General features: G+C 38.4%; 1 protein-coding gene across 1 annotated transcript in view; it reads right to left on the bottom strand.

Moving 5' to 3' along the window:
- Positions 1-22,617, bottom strand: part of RhoGAP100F (Rho GTPase activating protein at 100F) — a 125,141-nt gene that overhangs the window by 78,994 nt on the left and 23,530 nt on the right. Inside the window, 2 exon segments of the mRNA XM_074175504.1 lie at positions 503-586; positions 3,669-3,782. Of these exon segments, the coding sequence (XP_074031605.1) occupies positions 503-586; positions 3,669-3,782 (198 nt within the window).

The following is a 22,617-nucleotide window of genomic DNA, read 5'->3' as shown; positions in this document are numbered from 1 at the left end:
TACCTTGTTGAATTTCTGACACTGTTCCGTGCTTCCATCAGAGTGATGAGGATACGGTGGATGAGAATTTATTACGGTGTTGATTCTAGTCAAAAAATTATCAGGAAACCGAAGTTAAATTGTTTCGATATCCATCAAGAATTACTTACGGAAAACAAACTGACGTAAAAACTTCCCAGAGCGTAAGTAATGAAACGCAAACAATAACCAACAACTCGCAACCGTCTGTTTTTATTGGTTATTCACGGAAACATTCTTCCGGGCAAGTGCACATTCTGCAATTTTCACGGTCGCTCGACTTTCCCTCTTTTCACAACCCTCAAAGAAATAACGCGATTCAAAGCCTTGTTGTCAAGTTCGCTACATTATTTATTTCAAGATTGACTGCAATTGATGAGTTCTTGAAAAGTATTTCTTCATCGCGAAGTTTCGTACTCCTGGTCGAATTCGAATTACTCTTAAATGGAGTTACTCTAACGACAGTCAAAGAAAATCAACTCACCTCTAATGCGGCTGCAGTTGACGCATCATGGTCGTTTTCTACTGTTTCTATCTGTTTGAAAATTTCGCTGCTGATTCCCGATACCTGCAAAAAAAAACAATCACAATGCATGTGTTTCGGCATGATAACTCTCTGCAAATTATTAGTCTCTATAACAAGTTACCTTCACCATCCATGGTCTATGTCCATGCTCATGTTCATGTCCAGGTCTATTCATATGTTCATGTTCATGTCTAAATCTATTCATATGTCCGTGTCTAAGACTGAGACTATCTAAGACCAAGTCTAAGTTTGAGAGTCTGAGTCTGCATCTGAGAGTCTGAGAGAGTCTGAGTCCAAGTCTAAGTCTATGTATATGAATATTCCTGTGCCTATGCCTATAGCTATGGCTACGGCTATGTCTATGCCTATGTCAGAATTAGTGTCAATGTCTATTTCCATGTTCATGTCTATGGTCTATGTCCATACCCATGGTCTATGTATATGTCCAAGCCCATGTTCATGTCTAAGTCTATTTATATGTCTATGTCGAGTAGATTGTAAAAAATAATTCTATCCAATTTCAGCAAAGAATTTTTCAACACATTGCCGTTGCGACCAGTGTTTGTCTTGGATCTCTAGATGGCGTTTCTATAAAAAGAGATATCCAAGCTTACTAATATAATTTAGTGTTCGGATTTCGATGCTTATAATAAAAAATGAACGCCGTTGCGTTGAAAGTACATTCCATATATCCACACCTAGTTTCCCACAGTATTTTGACCATGTTTATTTCTTCTTATCATCTACCTACCAGTGGTTCATTCAACTGCCACGAATATCGATAAATGAGCTTTACTTTACAACGGTAGGTTCGCTTATATTACAGCATCGTTCTTTAGTTGCCAATATATGGAAAGTAATAAACGAAAAACCCACCTGAAATACTGGGAAAATAAAATGTTGCATCAGTATTGATTCTATTTCAAAGATTACTCAATTATAACTTGACAGGTTGTCGTGAGTTTTTTCATGTAAACACATGTGTTAATCGTCATAACTTTCGGTAGTGGTCTGAGGAAAACCCAGTTTGTGAATACGCATGATAACAAAATATAGAGAAGCTTTTTCCGTGGAATGTAATGTATGCTGGGATTTTTCTCTTGAAGATAAACTTTCAATTGTTGGAAAACATGACTTTCCATACGAGATATCACTTGACTCCTAATCCCATTCAAGCTTAAAGGGTTGACGAAGTGAACGTGACGATCAAAAATATATTTCTTTTTTTGTGGGGTTCTTTCCATCATTGCACGCTCTGTAATTTTATCATTTGAAAAACTATCACCTGACAGCGTCCTTACAATTCAGGTTTGCGTGGTTATAGTCATTATCACGCCGAATTTACGAAACAATATTACAAAACTTCCTCTGCAACAAATAGAAACAATCAAAGTTATGATAGAAACGAACTCAACAAACTAAAACTACATTCAGACTTATGGTCTCATAAGTTCAGACATAACTCACTCGTTAACGATTTAACTTGTATCGCACGAAATTAGAAAACACACTACCATCTGGCCGCTCCGACTAACTCGTTAATTAACGATTTGCAACGTTATACCACCGGTTAACCGCAACAAATACACTCATTCCATAATTAAATTCCACTAATGGAAGTTAGAGAACGAGATTTGGTGTCCCTTGCAAAAACAGGAACATCCCGTGGCGGGCACCGAAGAAAATGGTCATGATTTTTTGTCGAGTGTTCCTGAGATTTATCTGCTTCTTGACCACTGAGCCTTTGAGGTCTGAATTTACAAAATAACAATTAAGTGCCTCAGTGTCTAAATGTCTCAATTGAGTGCCATTTCTGGAACCAAGAATGATAGTACCGCAAATAATGGAGGTAGAAGATCATCCATAATGGAGGTAGAAGATTGAAACAGCGTGTTTGCTGTTTCAATCTTTTATATAAAGGAATTGAACTCGGCATAAAGGAAAACCAACTCCTTAAAACCAGAAAAACGATTCTAAAAGGTTCTGATTTTTTTGTTTGAAACACCAGGAAATTGCACATGACTCTTACACAACTGTTTTATAAATAATAAATAAAGACTAATACTAGACTAAGGGAAAGCAGAGGAGGAAGTATGACTACCAAAACTGAGTCCACAAACTCAGGTCCTTGAAGAACCTGATTGATAGTCAACAGATGGAGAAGAGCCAAAAGAAGAACACTTATTCGAAGAAAGTTATGTATTGGTTGGAGCTTGGAAACAGATATGACTTCAAGTATTAAAAAGAGGCGCAGTTGTCAAAAGATGCAGAAGTCGTAAGAAAATCTTATTCATTTGCAGTAAATGGCGAAACAGACAACCATGATGTACTACTCAGTGTTACTATTCAGCCTTGTTCCCATGGATCTTTTGGTGGTTCCGATGTATATCTTCCTACAGGTGCACGGTGATAGACCCCTGCTGCTGATAGTGGGTCTCTTTGGTCTTTAGCCGACCTGAGACTTGTTTGTATCTTCTTGGTGACTTTGAAAACCGTTTTAATGTTGTGTTTCCCCAAGAGTTTTCCAATTGTGTCTATAACCGTAGCGATATATGGTAGCCTCCTCCTCTTTTTGAACTGTGGAACTCTTCAGTTTCATGGCCTTGTTGATCTCGTGTACACTGTATCCATCCGATCTCAAGGTCACTTGAATACGTTCCATTTCTTCCTTTGGATGCTCCGGTTCACAAATTCTCCAAGCCTGTTCAGTTAGAGTAGAGATGACTCCTCTCTTTTGACTAGGATAGTGGTTTGATAATGCGTGCGGGTATATATTCGTGTGTCTGGATTTTCGGTTCCGAATCGTTCGATTAGTAAATCTAGGAATGCCATTCGCTTATCCTGTTCAGTCTCCATGGTGAACTTGATGCTGGAGTGCTGAGCGTTCAAGTGGTCTAGGAAAAGGTATGGAGTGTCCCTTCCATGTTTCCAGATGACGATAATTATGAGAAAAATTAGCAGTTTTTGTAAAAAAACGATTCAAGTGAACAATACCCTTAATTTTTTTCACAACAGGATATTGATAAATGTGTTGGAGATGTTCTATAATGTAAAGAACAACACGTGAATGATGCTTTATATATATTTTCCAGACTGTCGCAGATCTTGGTAAGTATCAACTCACCTTTCTGAAATCCCCCTGTATAACCATCGGCGGCGGATGGGTGTTCCTCGAGTTGGGCGCCGGAGGGGCTCGCAAGGGAGATGCCGTGAGATCCAAAGCCTCTCGCCCATTATCCTGAAACAAAATCGAAGCGCCATGAAATAAACGCGTCTAATGAGGGCAGAATGAAAAATCAATACCAAAACTGAGAAGAACACTAGATGAGGTGCAGTATCTTGAGAAATTGTTTTGAAAAACTCATGTATGTTCTGTTGTGATTAATTTTGGGTGCATACAGCATACGTCAAAAGTCCTAGAACGGTGAAAAATTTTATTGTCAATTAAGCATTGTTTGTGATTTTTTATCTATGTAATGTAAATTAGATTTCTTTAATTTTGAATTTGGCGCGCTTCGCGTGCTGGCATATCAACGTCAAACTTTTTAATCTATAGTTTTTGGTTAGAGGTTAGATTCAATGAAATGTGGCGATAAGAAAAAGGACGAGAAATAGTTTCATATTGGGATTTATTTTGTGACTATACAAATCGAAAAGGAGGAATAGAATTTGTATGTCGTTTCTTCCATTTCATGTGAGGTTTTTACAAAAATGTACAAAAGTGTAAATAAAATGTTTTCTTTGATAGGTAACTAACAAAATAAAACTTTCATTTCAGCAACAAATAATTTTATTTCAATCCTAACCCATAAGATATAGTCTTATATCTATATACGAAAATGTGCAAAGAATTTATTGAACAATTAGAAATTAATTAAAATAATCAAGAAAGATTTCAAACCAAGTTATATTAACTATTTCTCCAAGAGATGACTAGGTATTTATAGGTCATTCGAAAGCTTTCATCTATACCCTCTTCCCACTCTCCGCTTCACCGGTTTAGAGGAAGTTGACCGTTTTTCCGCTTGATTACAGGTTTCTATATTAAAATATCAATACTGTTTATTTAATGAGGGTTTTACAAAAACCCCAACACTGTTTCTTTATAAAAAAGCTTTCTCATTCATGAAATAATAATTATTTTACGTTTGAGAAAGTTATTGTATAGCGAAACACAAGTCGCAATTTTTGTGAAACCCTTTATGATGAGAATCATACAATAAATGATTTCAGTGACTAAATGCGTCATTGGTCAACATATGTGCAGCTTCTATGAACTATGAACATGAGACCAACATGATGAGTCCAAAGATTCTCTGCTATTCCTTGTGCTCTGCAATGCAGACTTTCAATGGTCTCTCAGTTTCACTGATGTAGGATTTTCCGCACTCACAGGGTATCTTTCGATATATTGATGGTGTCTGAATCACGAATTGAGTAACACAATAAAAATATTTTTGAAGTTGAATTGAATTCTTCATATTTCAAATGTTCTGAAAATATCTAGATAATAAATATCCTATTTCTCCAGTTTTATTTTCTATTCGATTGAAAAATAATAAAAGTTCAAGTCTCAAAGTGGATCCCCGCAATTACGTTACCATTGTAATCCTTGCCTCTTTTCGAATGTTTTTGTACTCAAAAATCCTTTTCCGTATCATCGTATCACGTCAGTTCCGTCTTATAGAGGTTTATAAACCGTTTTAGTTTGGGAAGGAGTTTTCGTTCAGAAAGGATAAAAATAAAACTCCTTATCCTTTAGGCGGATAACAAAAACGCATCTCTAATATGGTTTCCCGATTGTTTCTTGTCTGATAGGATTAGCGATATAAAAACAGTAAAGTAACCGAAGGATTTCAGTTGATCTCCAAATGACTTTATAATTGAAGAAGGTATTTGTACACTATCAGTGAAACGTGAAATTTTCACGTCCAAGAAGTTTATGAATTACTAAAAAGAATTGAATTGTGCCGTTCCTCATTTTTTCCATTCCCTTAATCGATAAAAACACCATTCCTACTTGTTCCGAAATTGGTTCATAAAATCATCCTGGCTGAGAGTTATATCAACACGAAACTGTCATTTCTCATATAAAGACTTCAACGTTTAACCTGCTGCGGAAAACTTTCTCATATCCTGAGTCCCCATAAAGTAGCAACGAAGCTCTTAGAGGACATTAAAGATCACCTTCATAAAACAAACTTTTCTCGACACTTTTATGGTAATCGATGTGAGACTTGGTAGAATGGATGTCCCATTTAATTATTATTCAGACAGGGAAGTCCTGAGTCTACGAGGCTACGTTTCGAGAATATTGCCCGAATATCTTCAGCTAACTAAGTTAGACATTGTTCAATTTATTAAATTACCAGCTCGGATTGTGAGAATTTGATAAAGGAAACATACCATATTCCAACTCGGTATAAATAGCTATGAGATGGGAAATATTTGACATTAAATTATTCGAGTGCCTTCAAATTACAATTTCCAAGTTATGAAAAGTTATTTTGATCATTCATAGAAATATAGTTACGTATTTATCTCTCCTCAATAAGTAATCAGACTTGTGATTTCCACCATTTTAGATTTGGAAATGAGGCCAAACAGCCAGTAAAATCATTGTAGAAAACATTCGTCTTTGATAAAGGTTGCGAGTCCAAGTTCATTTTCATTATTTATTATTTCACTCTAGAATGATCCATATTTGTTAAGGAAGAACTACATTGAAATGAAATGCAGAGAAGTATGAATTGGGAGTTACTTCGATCATTGTACTCTTTTATTGCAAAAAACTATCATTTTTATTGTTGTTATTATAATTCAATCATATGAAATTTGGATGGATAGATATATGCCCATTATCAACACTCTTCGCAGAATCTAGTTACTGCAGAACGTGCATGTTCTCATTTTCCATAGTTTCACCAAATATTGTGTTATCAGTCATCATGTTTTCGAGTTATTTCAGTTTCATTGGGAGATTTTCACCACATACTTTACAAAATAATAACACATGTTTCACTCTACAATTATTTCTTCAGACGTGTTGAATATTTGAACAGCAGCGCGAGTTGCAATTTTTGAAACATCACTATGAATTTTTATTTATGTATTGGCAATGCTATTTTTCAACAGTGAACAGTGAAAAACCAGATGTTGAACAAAATCAGAGACTGCAATATTATAAATGATATTGACACTGAATTATCGCTAAAACAATCACTTTGGAGAATTGTAAAAAAAATTATTCAAGTTTTCTGAAATTTTATGAAAAACTGTTAAATGAAAAATTGATCATTATTCAATTCTGTAGAGTTCGTTTCGTTCCCAGAAGTAAATGGTTTCAAGGACAATCAAATACACTAGTGGTCATTTAGAATTTTGATTCGAACTTTTTTATGGAGTTGTGGAAGAGGAGCCACACACTAGTTTTGACGCCCCTGCACCGGCTATGATCTCAGCAAAATATTTTTATGAGATGTTAGAAATATTACCAAGGTAGCATATGGAGAACTGGCCTCCCTTTTATGCTGCAAAAAATATTCAACACTTGATGTTATTGTTACCTTATCGATTCCTTTTTCAGGAATTCGATAAACCATTGAAATTTGTCGATGTTCAAATGTATACACAAAGTATTAATATTATAATCTTCCAAAGATCGACCATTTTTCAGATTATGCACCGTGTATATTCCAGTGCGAAACTATCAAATTTAACACGCATTTCATGAGAAGAGGTGGAAAATTAACTGCTCGCCGATAACAGAAAAAACAGAAAACTGAACTCAACGAACTTCAAAATCGTGTTTCGCATATAAAAATTTCATTAAATCTAAATAAGTGAACATGAGAGTTTGTACAGATATGCAAAACAAATGGGATGTTTGTCGTTGTTTTTTCGAGCTAGTCTCACGAAATTTTAATCGAGTTTGAAGCATTGCTAATTTGATTCCAGCACACGCTACATTTTCATGAAATGTGATAGGAGTTAAACAGATTGGAAAAAGTGTTTTTATAGTGCACATCTGTGTTATTGTTTGATGACTGTGTGTGATACCAATCACAGTTGCCAAATACTCTCCTCAACACCTTCAAGGTCAATCACAAATGAAAAAATGCATCAATTTACAGCCCCTGGAAGAAAACATTTCTACTTCAAAATTGATCACAAACGTTATACTTATTATCGAACAGACAGTCTAAAGAAAAACACATGAATGAAAACATGAACTCGGAAGTTTATCACTTAAAAACAAAATGAGAGTAGTTGAAAACTAAAATAGCCTCGATATCATAACAATTCACAGGACACGTTATATTCCCATTTTTCTTCATTTATTTATTTGTTCTTCATATTCCCCTGTATAAACATTCCATTTCGTAAAAATGAATAAGATGCAAACATAAGAAAATGATTTATCAGCCTTGAACTCAAAAATTATTTCGATTGAATCCAAATCTCTATCAGTTCTCAGTGGATTCCTTACTCACCTCAATCTGTGAACCTTTCCATTCCTGCACACCCTCTCAGCCTTTTATTCGAACGGAAAGACAGCTAAAGGAATGGCTGAATTTCCAATTTAATGGTCTGTTCAATGAAATATTAAAAATTCAACGATCGTCCAACTTCAAAGAAGCCACAAGTGCAAGAAAATGGACCTTATCACGAGGTCTGGAAGGAATTCAGGATCCTGGAGAAATTTGAGAACAGACAATATTAGGAAACCATCAAAAATACGTTGCCTCTGGCTGGATTCGATTTTTTTCTGCTGACAGGTTATTATTGTTTCTATATGGAAAATGTAACATGAAAAAAACTTGTGGATCTTGCTCTCGCCTGTTAGTAACATGTGTGACAGATCTAAAATTCAAAATGGAGTGAAGTAACATGTAATCTACGTAAGAATTGTAGGTTATTATCAGTCATCAATAGTCGCATGTCGCAATTAACTGAACATGACGATCATTTTCAGTAGATTGATTTAAAATCTTACGCAGTCTAAATGCATTACAGCTTCATTGTAGAAAATTCGATCTTCCCGCTCGAAAACATCCTGATGGATATTGCTGACTTTGCTTCTATCATGACATAACAATAGGAAAGTAATGGAATATTGAAAGTGATGCATTCTACACAAAAAAAAACTATTTTTAACTAACTAAACTCTTTAACAGCCCAACCGTTAAATCTCAAAACCTGAATACTTAAGTTTTAAAAAAACTGGATCAAAACAAGTTGATTTCGTAATTTTCCCGCGTAATGTCAAAAATATTTTCCTGACTCCAACGAACAAAGCATTTGCACAGAACAGAACTGAAATGCATATCAACGAATACAATGAATTTCTCATGACAGTTAACCTAACCTTAAATCACTCTATAATACTTTTGGACGTGAGATATTAAATGCTTGGCTCAGATGAGAGCAAGTATGGGCTTATTGTGCATTCTCTGGAAGATCTCCAAACTGCGTAAGTCCATACCTGGTCGCTCGAACGCAAATGCGGATGGAATTAATTACATTTTAAAAACCAATTTGAACACCCAAGGAGGATGAATATAATCCCCTCGAGTTTCAAGATTCCATCTTTAATTCGCTTCTTTGAAGTTTTCGAGTCATCATAATGAAATATTATAAGGAAACTCTTACCGGTTTCAATTTTAATTAAATCTTCTGCCAGTAACTTGTCAGGAGAAGTTTGTGTTCCACGTAGGACTCTTTTCTTTCAAGTAATTTCAGATGGTTTTCGTCTCTGTTTTGTTTTGCTGAAGTAGTGCCAGTCCTTTGTGATGGATGACGCAACTTCCTGAGGGATGAGACATTAGTGCGGGTCGTTTTTCTCACGGCCTCACAAAGGGCTCACCACTCTGAAAGCAACTTTCACGCGTGACAACTTTCTCGAATATTCTGATAAAATCACTGGCGGGCGGAAACTTCGTGAACAAATTTGAGAACACTTCTCAAGCGAGGGCGATTGTTCGCTGAAAAAAGTGACATTTTTAAATTCAGTTCTATAAAATCGTTCTGAATTTTAACAACTTACTGTAGTATGATCCCCCGCAGTAAGACGAGCAGTCATTTTTTTCTACCCTTATAGTTGGTAGGGTGATGGTATGATCTCAAAGTTTCCTGAATGTAACGTCAATAGAGCACTAATTGATAATGAATTATGGAATTGGAACAGATCATTCATAGGAATGCTATACAATATACTATATGGAGCACTGTCATCTCAAAACCTATCTCTCTTAAGAACATACCCCCTTCAGTTTCAATCATGGATCACAAAACACAAGACAAAAGATAAAATACAAGAAGAAGAATTATTTGACATAAAACATCTGGAATTATGTTAATTCATTCTTCTTCTTCTCAATAATTTCTCTGGTTTCTTGTGTTTCGTGACCCACGACTTAGCTTTTTTAAGAACAAAACACAAGAACGATGTACTGTACAAAAATGCAAGTCTTCGACAGCTTGAAGTTGATCTTTCAGCCTAATTAATTCCCGGTAATACTTTCTCGAAGGTGAATCATTAAACTTTCATGTTATCTCTATTATTTACATCCGTCTGGGTAATTACTTAGTCAAACGAATATTTTGTTAACGAAGTGCTGGAAGAGGAATTCGAGAATTTGCAAATGTTATGCAAACATCAAAGCAAACTTGTGAGAAAGAAGTTCGTGGGAGTCAGTGAGAGGAGAAGAGAGGAAATATCGAGTTACCAATTTATTCCATGGATTACGATGATGAGAGAAAAACTCTGGAGGAACGGGAAGGTTTTTCAAGAATAGTTCTGATGATAAATGTGGCCTTTTCAACGGTTACATTATTACTGAATCGTTTTAAATCAGTCTACGAAAGTAATGTCTATTTTTGAATTTCGAAGAAATAATAAGCGCGTAGACTTATTATTCGTTGTCTTTGATGAATAAACCATTGAGTTTCTGAGTTTATAGGGTAGAGTTGCCTCTAAATATCGAACAGCAATGCCATGTTCAACAAATGTACAACTTAAAGAACAAAATAACATGAACATTTATATTATGTTATAATTCAAATCATATTTGAAATTTCAAATTGGTTCAGGACATAGAGAGACTCTATCTCCTGAAGACAAATTGTTTCAAATTGAATTAATAAATGTTATATTTCGCAGAAATGTCAGTACAAAATGTTAATCTGTTCTTTGACTTGTTTAAAGAATGCACCACTAAATTGCTACAATGGTCAGCGCCAATATAATTGCTGAGCAATTTCCCCGGTAGTAATCAATACCAAATGACAGTTTTCGGTTTCATCAATATGCCGAAACAGTACAGAAACGCTAATCGGAGGAAAATGTTGCTAAACATGAGTACACACAACGGCATTATTGACTCAGAGTAATTAACAGAAAATAAACACCGCTCCCGGGTTTCAGCGAACGAAAGTCTTCAACTGTTTTATGAGAACGGAACGTCTATTAAATCTCCTCGAAATATATGGAAGTAAATATCAAATACTGGATTTGTTTGATCATTCCTTTTGGATAACACAAATGGATGGTTCAGTGGCCGTACTCTTACGGCAGAGCCGTACTCTTACCATTTGACCTGAAACACCACTCACGTTACAAACTAGTCAGCTCACTTTGGACCTAAACTAACCTAACCTAACCTAACCTAAGACCGCTCGAATTCAATCTATACCAATAAACAGCAGGGAAAATCTTCATAACGAATACAGGTGAACTCTTGCTTCACTAACACTGTCATCAAAAATAATATAAAACGTGTGAGTCTTCAAATTACTGAAAATTCAAGATACTCTAATGTCTTAAGCGACCATTATTAAGGTTTTCGGAAGCAAATATCATCAAGCGACTTTTTTTCATATGTCATCCATCTTTGAAATGATGTAATGAAGAAACATGGCTGTAGCATTCCATATCTTCAATACAATTGCCATTTTCCAGCTTGGAGGTTCTTGGTATTGGAGCTCCGGGAAAGTGGATAGACCGGAACTATGTGTTCGTGAAAATAACTTCTACAACGAGCATTTTTTATCGCTTTCAAATGAGTAGACCTTACCTTTGTACCACCTAATGACTTCTAGATTGAGGTCTGACTATTCAGCGTAATCTAGATTTCATAATGACAATCTTAACATCCAGCGCTACTCCATACATTCAAAAATAATCCAAATTACACCAAATCTTTAATTCAAACACGGAACGGAACAAATGAATGACAGTCATCATGGTCAACAGGGTCACATCCGTCAACTGTAATTTCACCGGCGGCAGAACCGAATCGGAATTTATGGGAATTCGCGTACAAGGAAAGCGTTTATCTTGACAAATCCCTCCCATGTCATGTTAGAATAACAAGTGGAATCCGCCCCGGGAAATCCGACTGAAAAATTATTTTTCCAGCGGTGCGATCGAAGATTTAATCGGCCTTGACGGATGACATACCGGAACGTTTTTAATTTTGAGCGATGGTGCCGGAGACGGGGTTTTTATAATCAGTAGAATGTCAGAGATTACTTATTTCGTGCTATTTTCAGCCAGAGAGTGGACGAAAAGTTTTAGCTTATGATCTGAAAGCCTGGATACGTGTAATTCAAAAGAAAACCTCACGATTTTCACTCTCTCAAGTGAGTCTGAACGAGCTGAGGCTGCAAAATCATTTCCAAGGCAACTGGCACAGGAAACTGAAGTAACCCATGCGGGATACTGAGCTAGAATAAGTCAGCGGTATCTTTGGCGAGACAGCTGAAATGGAGGTCTACGTCAGAGGTGTTATGCGACCCGTGCTGAGGGATGAATGATTTCTGGATCTCATTAGGTATCACAAACTAAACCTTTGGTATACCAAGCGATTTCCAGACAGCCTCTGGGATTACTTGCATCTTTGTAGGGGGTTCCATGGATGAGAACAACCCCTCTCCGTATACCCGTAGAAACAGAATCGATCACAAGTAGAAACATAAAGAGAAGGATTCCAACAGGGACTTCAACACAGTAAGAAAGCTTTGGAAGTACTAACGAAGATGAAGAAAAGTTTGTTGTCATACAAGAATCCTGGATCTACAGGAAAAAATGATATGATTGGGAGAGATCCCAGGAAAGTTGATTCATAACAGAACCTCAGAGAGACCAAGAAAGAGTAAAATTATTTGAAAATGAATGGATATACTGCCGTTGGGCAACTTCAATACCAAGGACCCGACAGTAATCAGAATAACGTTGATGAGTAAGGAAATATTGATTAGATTAGCGTACGTTTTCCACCAACCAGGGATATGGAAGCGCTAATGAGGACCTACCAAGCAGATGGGTCACAGCTCCTTATTAGCTGTGGACAATGATTAGGAACACCTCTATTCTGGAGAGAGGATCTGTATCTGGGGAGTGGGGAAGGTGAGTGTAGGCCCACAGAACCTAGGCCACATGCGACCCATTGTACATCTTCCTAGGAGTTGTCCTCCTAGGTCATCGTCCATCCTGTCCTTTTCAGGAAGGTGGACAGGTCTCTGGGAGACCTTTGGTGACGTTTGGCTAGTTCTGCAATTATCGAAGTCATCAAGCCGTAGGTGCCACTGGGTCCTAAAATTTTTGGTCCAGCCGCTTCCTCAGGATGATGTTATTACCTACCGAGGCTAAATCTGGGTGGCACTCTAGTACTAGCCCTGAGGTAACACGTTATCTGTTCAAGGCTAACAGGACTTGTCTGCCATCAGTGTAGATTGTTATGTTTTTGCCAGAAATTCCTTTCCTGGTTATTCTTTTGTGGCGATTCTGTTTGGACCACTGGTATTTTTTCCCATTCCTCACTTAATCCTTAGGCTTAGTGATCTGGAGTACACTCCACATCCTGAGCCTTCTGGGGAGAGGATATTTTTCAGGTCAGGCTATCACAGCCCAATACGTACAGGTTAGTTATTTCAACTTTATGTCAGGTTACTGAAAAAGCAAAATATGCTTATGAGAAAAAAGAGTTACTTCAAGTTCTTTCGTGGATATTTATTTATTACATACTCCCTTATTGTATAGAATACAGGAAAGTTCATACATTACGGCAGAAACCACAACAGAAATTATTTTACCATGCAATATAATATTCAGTGCTACAAATAACGAAAGGATATATTATTGTGAATCTTAACGATGACTACTGACAAAAATAGTATAGTGAATAACATTACAAACAGAGAAATCCCAATGTTGAACTTGCCTTGTCTCAAATGAAAGAAGTAATAATTCATTATCATAATTGTCCTTTCAAGTAGCACATCAAGAACTTGTCATTCCGTTTCACGGTTTCATAAATTAATCACTCCTGCACGTGTACTTTACATGAACAATTTCCGTCTTCTATCGGTTTACAACAAGTTCATCTATTTACTGGAGAGGCTGCATCCAAATCCAGCATCTGAACGTAAACTCATGGATTAGAGCAGGCTCAGTATTCATCACGTCAACCAAAAACCAGTATTTCGTCGATCTATACAAACAGAGACCGTGCCAACGTTGATTAAAATAGCGGTAGAGAGCTTGAGCATATTAAACCATTAAGGGCTCATCAATGTTGTGAACAGGAAGGAATTCAACTTGAGAGAATGTCTGAGAATTGGTAGATCTACAGTAATCAAGGACGAGGATTTGAGGATCCTGGTGGAGAATGACCCATCACAAGTAGTGCCTGCGATGCTGGATTAACTGGGTGTCAACTTCCATGCGGTTTTTAACGGTTATAAACATATCGGAAAGTTCAAAAAGCTCGAAAAGTGGGTGTCCCACGATCTTAAAGATCGACAGAAATTGTCACGTTTCGAAGCCTATTTCTTCGCTTTTGCGTAACCAGGCACCCAGGCACTTCCAAAAAGTGGAACCCAACAAAAAAAGAACATGGTTACCGTATGATATGAAACGTTATAAACCTTGACGATGATTTTAAATATCTAATAATTTGGGTAGGTCTTGATTTTCAACGCCAAGCGCCAAGCATACACGTATATCAAGTGAGCTCATTGGCAGGAAAGAAAAACAAGTGCCATCAATTGGCATCAATTGAACTCTCAGAAATATTTGAAATCTTTCCATCGATTCTCAGGTCTATTAGGCCCTGAATGCACAATTCATCGACTCGCCTTTTTCTTCATAATCCCTATTGGGAAGAGCGAGAGAAAGCATTTCCTTTCAAGCGACACAGATCTGAATTCTCCGAGGACAACGATTGTTTTCCCATCGTGAAAATTTAACAGCAACGACAGTTTGGATACGAACGTGACACGAAGATGTTTCTATAATTCAGAGAGGCACACGGCAGAATCGAGATTCTGCGATATTCAAACAGAGTAAATTGAGTGTTTCGGCATACACGTGACGAAAAGCGGAAGAATTTTGACAAGGAACTCTTATGTATTCTGTCCTGATGGAAGCGAATTCCTAAATAGCAGAATCATAACTTCAGATTGATCGATTTTCAATACTTCGTATTTCTTTCATACTTTTGGATGAAAGTTGAGTTTGGATTGAAGTAAAACAGACATCTGGCAATGATAGTGTAACAGTAATCTAAGACGAAGATTTTAGGACCCTGGTGGAGAACTGGGGGTCAGCACCCAGGCGGTTTTTGAGTTCAAAAAGCTCGAAAATTGGATATCCCACGATGGCACCGATGAGCCACCTAGGTGCTTCCCAAAGGTGAAATCTCGTCAAAAAACACCATAGTTGCTGTATGATAGTAAACTTTTGGAACAACCCAGTATTATTGTTATTATATCGTGAGAAAAATCATCCATTCATTTCATCTGAAAATATTTTGAGCAACGTGTCATTACATATCAATACCTGACGTAATAACTACATCCTTTCATTGTTTTCTGTAGAAATTTCTGGGAATTCTAACCCTCCACAGTTGAAACAAATAAAAACTGTAAGTGAAAACTTTGAACGTGAACTCTAGAATAAATGCAATGGAAAACAGTATTTCAATAACCAAATCAATTTTCAAAGAGCAACAACAAAGTCTATGAATATAGTCAAGGCTTCACCGACTTTCTGTGTAATATTTCTCATTGCTGACAGCACAAATTTTGAATTCGCTTGTTGAATATGATTTCAAAAACTTCTATTTCGTCGTGAAAAATTATGAGACCTTACCCTAAATGATTGTAAGAGCACAGCCAGGAAACTTTTCTGTTTCGATCAAGACTTTCTAACAAAAGTTTTCCGAAGTCGCTCTTTTTCCTATGGAAAAGTTTTAATTACTAGCACAAGTCAGGAATTGAGATTGCAGGCAGTGATTCAAACAATTTTTTCCACATGAACGGTAGGAGTTATAGATCAGAAGTTCTTTCAGAACGCGAGGATACTCTGAATTATATTTTCAGTGGAATTCCAACTTTTAGGATTCTATTTCCTACGGAAGTTGGTTTCCGATGTGTTCGACGTTTCGAAGTATTTACAGTGGTTCGATTCCTTACCGAAAATTCGACTTTTAATTCATCGGACATTGCACTCAAAAAAGGGACAAAACATAGACACGTGTTTTCAGCTTTTATCCCATCACCAGTATGGTGCAACCAAGTGCAAGAATGGACAACACTTGGTCGCCAAAATAAATACAAATATACGCAGCCATCAGCAGAGGCAAGCCGCATAGTTGTAGTTTGAGTTAATAGACCTTGTGTATACAGGAAAACTATTAAAATTGCCACTGAGGCAGCTATAGCTACCTGCGTGACATCCGGGTCCAGAAAATCATAGAGATATGGCGGTTATTGAGTTTCTTGATATAACTGCAGAAAATAATCCATCGGACATAACACTCAGGAAGTGTAATCCATCTTTGCACCATACTGATGATGGGTCAAAAGCCCGAAACACGTGTTTATGGTTTTCCATTTTCTTGAGTGTCATGTCCAATGAATTATCTACTGTATTTATATCAAAACACTCAATAACCTTTATTGTTATATAAATTGTAAATATATCAAGTTATAATAGTTCTGAAAATCGACATACACTAGCATATAGGACATAGACCATATTTCCCAGGCAATGAGGCGATGCATATTCTCAGGGGCACTAAGTAGTCCAAATGGCAATTGTCAATAGTTCATTCAATTATCATCCTTGTTCAATTATTTCAATTACAATTACAATATTTAACTTCGATTCTCGATATATAATGATGTTTGGAGAGTAATTGTTATTCTGAAAAACTATATGCACTCGCAAATAAATCAAATTCATGGTGAATGAACTAACAGAGTACACCAAATAGTTGGAGTCCTCGAATATTTCACTTAATACCATGACTTTTTTATTTATAATGATTTGGGAATTAATTTGAATAATTTAAGTTATACTAATGCTGAAAAACGAATGGCATAGATACATTCCTGGTTAATTTATACTGGTGCATACATCATATTTTCCAGGCAATGATACGATACATATTCTCAGGGGCACTAAGTAGTCCAAATGGCAACTGTCAATAGTTCATTCATTTATCATCATCCTTGTTCAATTATTTCAATAACGACAAATATTTCACTTCATAGCTCGATATTCATATATAATGATGTTTGGAGAGTACATTGAGTTATTATCATTCTGAAAAACTATATGCACTCGCAAATAAATCATATTCATGGTGAATGAACTAACAGAGTACACCAAATACATTCCTGAGTAATTTATACTGGTGCATAGATCATATTTTCCAGTCAATGAGGCGATGTTTATTATGTGGGACACTAGAAAGACCAAATGGCAGTAGTAAAAAATGTACGTTCGACATTCTGATAAGTTACTCTTATGAAAAATATTGACTTTGCTTCAAATCTGGCACACTGAACCAAACAATGCAGTTGTTGCTTGCGAAACTAGCACAAAAAACTCCGATAAACTTTCCAACCCTATAAATAACCCCCGATCGCCTCTTACAGACATTTACCGCTCCGAAGACATGCCCCTAGTCACACTCGATTTAGCACCCCAAAATGGCGTCGCTACCCCCAAACCATTACACCTATCGCAAGCAAACGTAAATCGAACAAGCATTTCATTTACCTTTCTGGTGAAAAAGCAGCCATTGCCATTTTTATCACACATAAAACTAATTCGACGTTTTGGTCGGCGCCAACTTGATTTCGGTGCCCGGTTATTGATCTCCGGTGTGACGTAGCGCTTTTCGCGCGCAGCTACTACGAGCGCTGCGATTGGCGGGCGGAAAAAGCGCCAAAATTTCAGATGACAGTTGCCGTACGCGAACGTGAACATGCGGTTTCGATTCTGACGGATTGCCGTGAGGTTTTTAATTGATGGGGTAGCTTGGAGGGTGGTGGTGGGAGAAATTGGATACGATTTTCGTGTGGGATAGGATCGAATTTGTAGTCGTCAAGGTTTTTGCTTTGATTCATTGGAAAGTTGGTTGACACAAACACTGGTACTCCTTACAGATCCTGTTGTATGGAGATTAGCGATGATCTTCCTCATGAGATGAACAGCATTACCGAAAACCTTCTCTTTTTTATATGCCAGATGATATTCCATTTCTGAGTAGCTTCAGCAACGAACATACTTGGTATTTTCTTTAGTCAATGCTGAGTACAGTACACAGAATGAACCATGGCCGGTCATAAGAACCGTCTCTTAATTGAGCAAAAAACTCGTACCGTTTAAAACACTTGGTTGCATTCTATTACTTGTTTGCATCTCTTTTTTCCAAAACTTGGCGAATTTTGGGTCGTGACATGGCTCTGCAGCAGTACAAAATTAAACTGACCCAGGAACTGAAAGTAAACGACCATAGTCAACGAAGTGTACTTGCTAAATGGGCTCTGAAGAAGTTGGAAACTGACCCTAATTTTCATTGAAAAATCACTTCAGCGATAAGAACCATTTCTGGACAAATAGGTTTGTCTATTCGACCCTCCACCGCAACCCGCAAGGGTTTATAATGGCTCACACCTATTCACACTCGGACAAATAAACCCAGCTTCTTAACGAAGCCTATTAGTTTGTATGGTGAGTGGTCTTTCAGGTCAGATGGTAAGAGTACGGCTCTGCCGAACTCTAAGAACCTGATTCGGTCCCCAGCTGGGCAGGCACAAAGTATATGCTCTGCTATTTCATCATTTTCCAAACAGAGGCGACACATACTGTTTTCCGACAGTCCAAGTGTCTGCATATGATGATTCAGATGACAGTGACCTGTAAGAAAGCCTTTTAGACATCGTAGTTCATCCCTACTGTAGTCCAACAACTGTTTGGTATCAAGTTTCGAAGGGTGAATAAACGCCTTGGAGTGAGCCAATCCTGGAAGATTCTGCCAGAAGTCCATAAATATTATTGCCATCCAGGTGTTCAAAATTTGTTTGGCAAAGCCTAAAGCGATGCCAATGACAGGTTCTGGTCCGATGAAGCTGCTTGCAGCACCTTCTTTGCAAGGGAGTCAACAGCTTCGTTGCTTTCCAGGACAGTATGGCCTTGAACACAGACCAGAGACAGTCTGTCAAGTCTACCTATCGAGGACAGTCGTTTTTGGCAATTTGCTACCAATTTAGACGTTGCTCGGTAGGATCCAAGAGCTACCAACGCCCCTTGACTGTCCGAGAATATTTTATTGACTTGTGTGTGAGGTTGGATTTATCCAATCTCTCCGCACACGTAAAGTTCCACTTGAAATGCAGTCGCATAAATTCCTAGGCAGATAGATATCTTTGTCCTGGGTCTGCGACTAAAAACACCTGCACCAGAACCGGAAGATGTTTTTGATCCAACTGTGAGCCAACAACTATCTGCTCTTAATATTTCCTTCTCCCGGAAGATCCAGTCCTCTCTCCTCAGGCATAGTACTTTATAAGACAAATCGTAGTTGAAAGTTGGAAGTATAAAGTCAGAGGTCATTTCCAGAATGCTGTGACTTCCAATATCAACCAACAGTCTGTTGCACTCTGCATTAAATTGATTTTTGCAATTGGCAATGTGCAAAAGTCTGTATGCAGTCCATCTAGCCTCTCTCTCCAGAAAAATGTGGAGAGGAGGTAGATCTAGAAGGAACTCCATAGCCGCTGATGGTATGGTACTGATGACACCAATGATAGCCAGACAAGCCTGTAAATGGGTACGCGAACAAACAAAATTGGGACGATACCAATCCACATGAGATCCAAGAGCGTGTAATGCATCCCGAAAAAGTCACTGTTTGGTGTGGATTTGGAGCTGGAGGCGACATCAATCCATATTTCTTTGAGAACGACGCTAGCCAGGCCTACACTGTCAACGGCAAACACTATAGGCGATTACCAACTTCTTTTGGCCTGAATTGGATGATCTGGAGACCAACGATAAGTGGTTTCAACAGGGCGGAGCTAGATGCGACACAACTCATGCCACATTGGATATTCTACACCAGCGATTTGAGGGCATGGTCATCTCACGTAGAGGTGATGTGAACTGGGCACCGAGATCGTGCAATTTAACCCCGTTAGACTTTTTATTGTGGTTTTGGTCGGTCGGTAGCCAAGCGGTTCGGCGTGAGTGCTTTGTTCACTCACTCGAATTGACTGCCGTGTTGTTCGATGGTTCAAGCCCTAGTCTGAACGATCGATCTTCGCTTGCTATCGTCCAACCCGTGTTAGAAATCACACGTTGAAAGGTAAGACCTCGTTAATCCTTAGCTCGCACAAGTTTCGACTTCTGAGGGTTGTCGTTCGTAGGGGTGCGACAGCTGGTTAACGGAAAAACAGATTTTAAACAGATTCTTTTTTCTCAAATTGTAGGTGTATGCGAACAGAGGTCCTCAAAGCCAACATAACCCATGCCATTGGTCAAAATCAGCCTGATTTATGGGCTAGAGTCATGGAAAATTAGACCTTTTAGATGCGCACCACCCTGAGAAACTGTGCCCTACATTTGAACGATATTATATTCAACAAATAATGATGGCATCAATTGGTCTTTCAAACGAATAAAACCAGTCACTTTGTTTTATCTGAATTCAAAAATAGGAAGCACTTAATGGCCTAAAATAGTGGTGGCGCCATTCATCCACCCCATCAGAGCCTGTACCATAATTTATCATCAATATTGCACTGGTCTTTTTCATTTCAAGGGTTCAGAGGAAAACAACACAATTCGATTACTCGAATACTGATTTTGAAAGTTCATTTCGTCCGAAGGAATGGGAAAGTGTTTTATGGCCCGGCTTTATGTTCTGGAAATTGAGAGTAGTCATCAATCCGGCACGGGACTGGAAAATAAATCGACAAAATGCGTGACCGCTGTAAAAAAATAAATCAAGTCGGTTTTTTTGTTGAAAACGGTACGGTTAGGCATTGGAACATTTTCCAACTTTCATTTTCTTGTCGAATACACGGGAGCGATCGACAAACTATCGAATATACTTTTTAATAATAATAATAATAATAATAATAAATATGTCGTGTATAACGTTGTCCAATCGCTTTCCGAATCGGAAGGACGAAATCCCGGCCTTGCGGTTCGGAAGATTGAACGGCGTGTACACAAGATGGAGGCTAAGATCACGTCGGCAAGACAACACGCGTCTCGTATCCAATGTGTGATAGAGTACAGGGCGGCCAATAGGCCTTTCACGTCCGCAGTGCGGCGAATAGCCGCCAATCTACGACGTATCCATCACACTCTAAGCCAAGGCGTGCTGCTGACCACCAAACAGCACTGCCTTGATACGATACGAATGCTAGTGACTGCTAAGAAGTCACTAAGAAGACTCAGATGGGCAGAACACTTATTGGTGGAAAGTATTATCAAGTACCCACCGCCATCTGGCCAGAGTTTTCAACTCATGACTGGACGGAGAGCAGCTGATTCCGGATTGGTTTGTCGAGGGGCGGACCGTTCTCAACCCCAAAAGCGGAGTTTTGTCGATTTCTAAGGATTACAGACCGATAACATGCTTGAATTCGTGTTATAAGTTGTTTTCAACCATCTTATACACACGAATACTCACCGCAGTTGACCGAGTGTTCGAACGGATATATGAGCAGAGAGGGTCGAAGAGAGGAGTCGCTAGATGTAAAGAGAACCTGCTCATCGATAGATGTATAACGCAGGACTCGATACAATATAAGCGTAACCTCTCTATGGCCTGGATCGATTACCGTAAGGCATTTGATACAACGCATGAGCTCATCTTGCATTTGCTCAGATGCCTTGCTGTATCCGACAACATAGTGAGATGCATTGAACAACTAATACTACTTAGGCGAACTCGCTTCACTATAACATCTGGTCCAAACAGGGTGGGTCACTTTCAGAAGGGGTGTATTTCAGGGTGATTCTCTCAGTCCCCTCCTCTTCTGCATTTCACTATTGCCATTATCCGTTGCGCTCAGAAATACTCGAGGGTATAACTGTGGCACCCCCGGAAACCGGAGGCACGAGGTCACCCATCTGTTTTATATGGATGATCTTAACTTTATGCCTCTGGAGAGAAGGATCTCCATCATTCCTTGAGGGTAGTGGAAGAGTACACGCATGCTATCGGTATGAAATTCGGGATAGACAAATGTGCAATGGTACATATCAAAAGAGGACGATGCGAGGACTACGGAGAGGATGTGCAGCTCGTAGATGGAAGCATCCTACACCATCTGGATGTCGGAGGGACGTATACTTACCTCGGGGTGGAACAACGCCACTCACAAGAGGTAACAGCAGTGAAAAACTCTCTCCGCGGCAAGTATCAGCACAAACTTCGACAGATCTGGTCATCGGAACTGTCGGGGAAGAACAAAGTTGCTGCAACAAATATGCTTGCCGTTCCAATCTTACTCTACTCGTTTGGAGTAGTGAAGTGGACTCGGGAGGAGTTGTATCAACTCGACGTAAAGACCCGAAAAATGATGCATCTCTATAGGAGTTTGCATCCCAAATCGTCCGTTTCACGGTTGTACTTCCCCCGACAACAGGGAGGCCGTGGACTTTTGAGTTTGGAGTGTCTACATGACAGAATGGTTCTGGATACAGCCTGTAAAGTCGTCAGGAGTTCGGATCCCCTTCTCTGCATGGTCCGTGACCATGAGAG

The sequence above is a fragment of the Leptinotarsa decemlineata genome, unplaced genomic scaffold (assembly GCF_025532065.1).
Source record: "Leptinotarsa decemlineata unplaced genomic scaffold, Ldec_3_MD MMD2_tig00001064_RagTag_RagTag, whole genome shotgun sequence".
Taxonomy (NCBI): Eukaryota; Metazoa; Arthropoda; class Insecta; order Coleoptera; family Chrysomelidae; genus Leptinotarsa; species Leptinotarsa decemlineata.
This window is presented reverse-complemented; position numbering and strand designations above follow the sequence as displayed.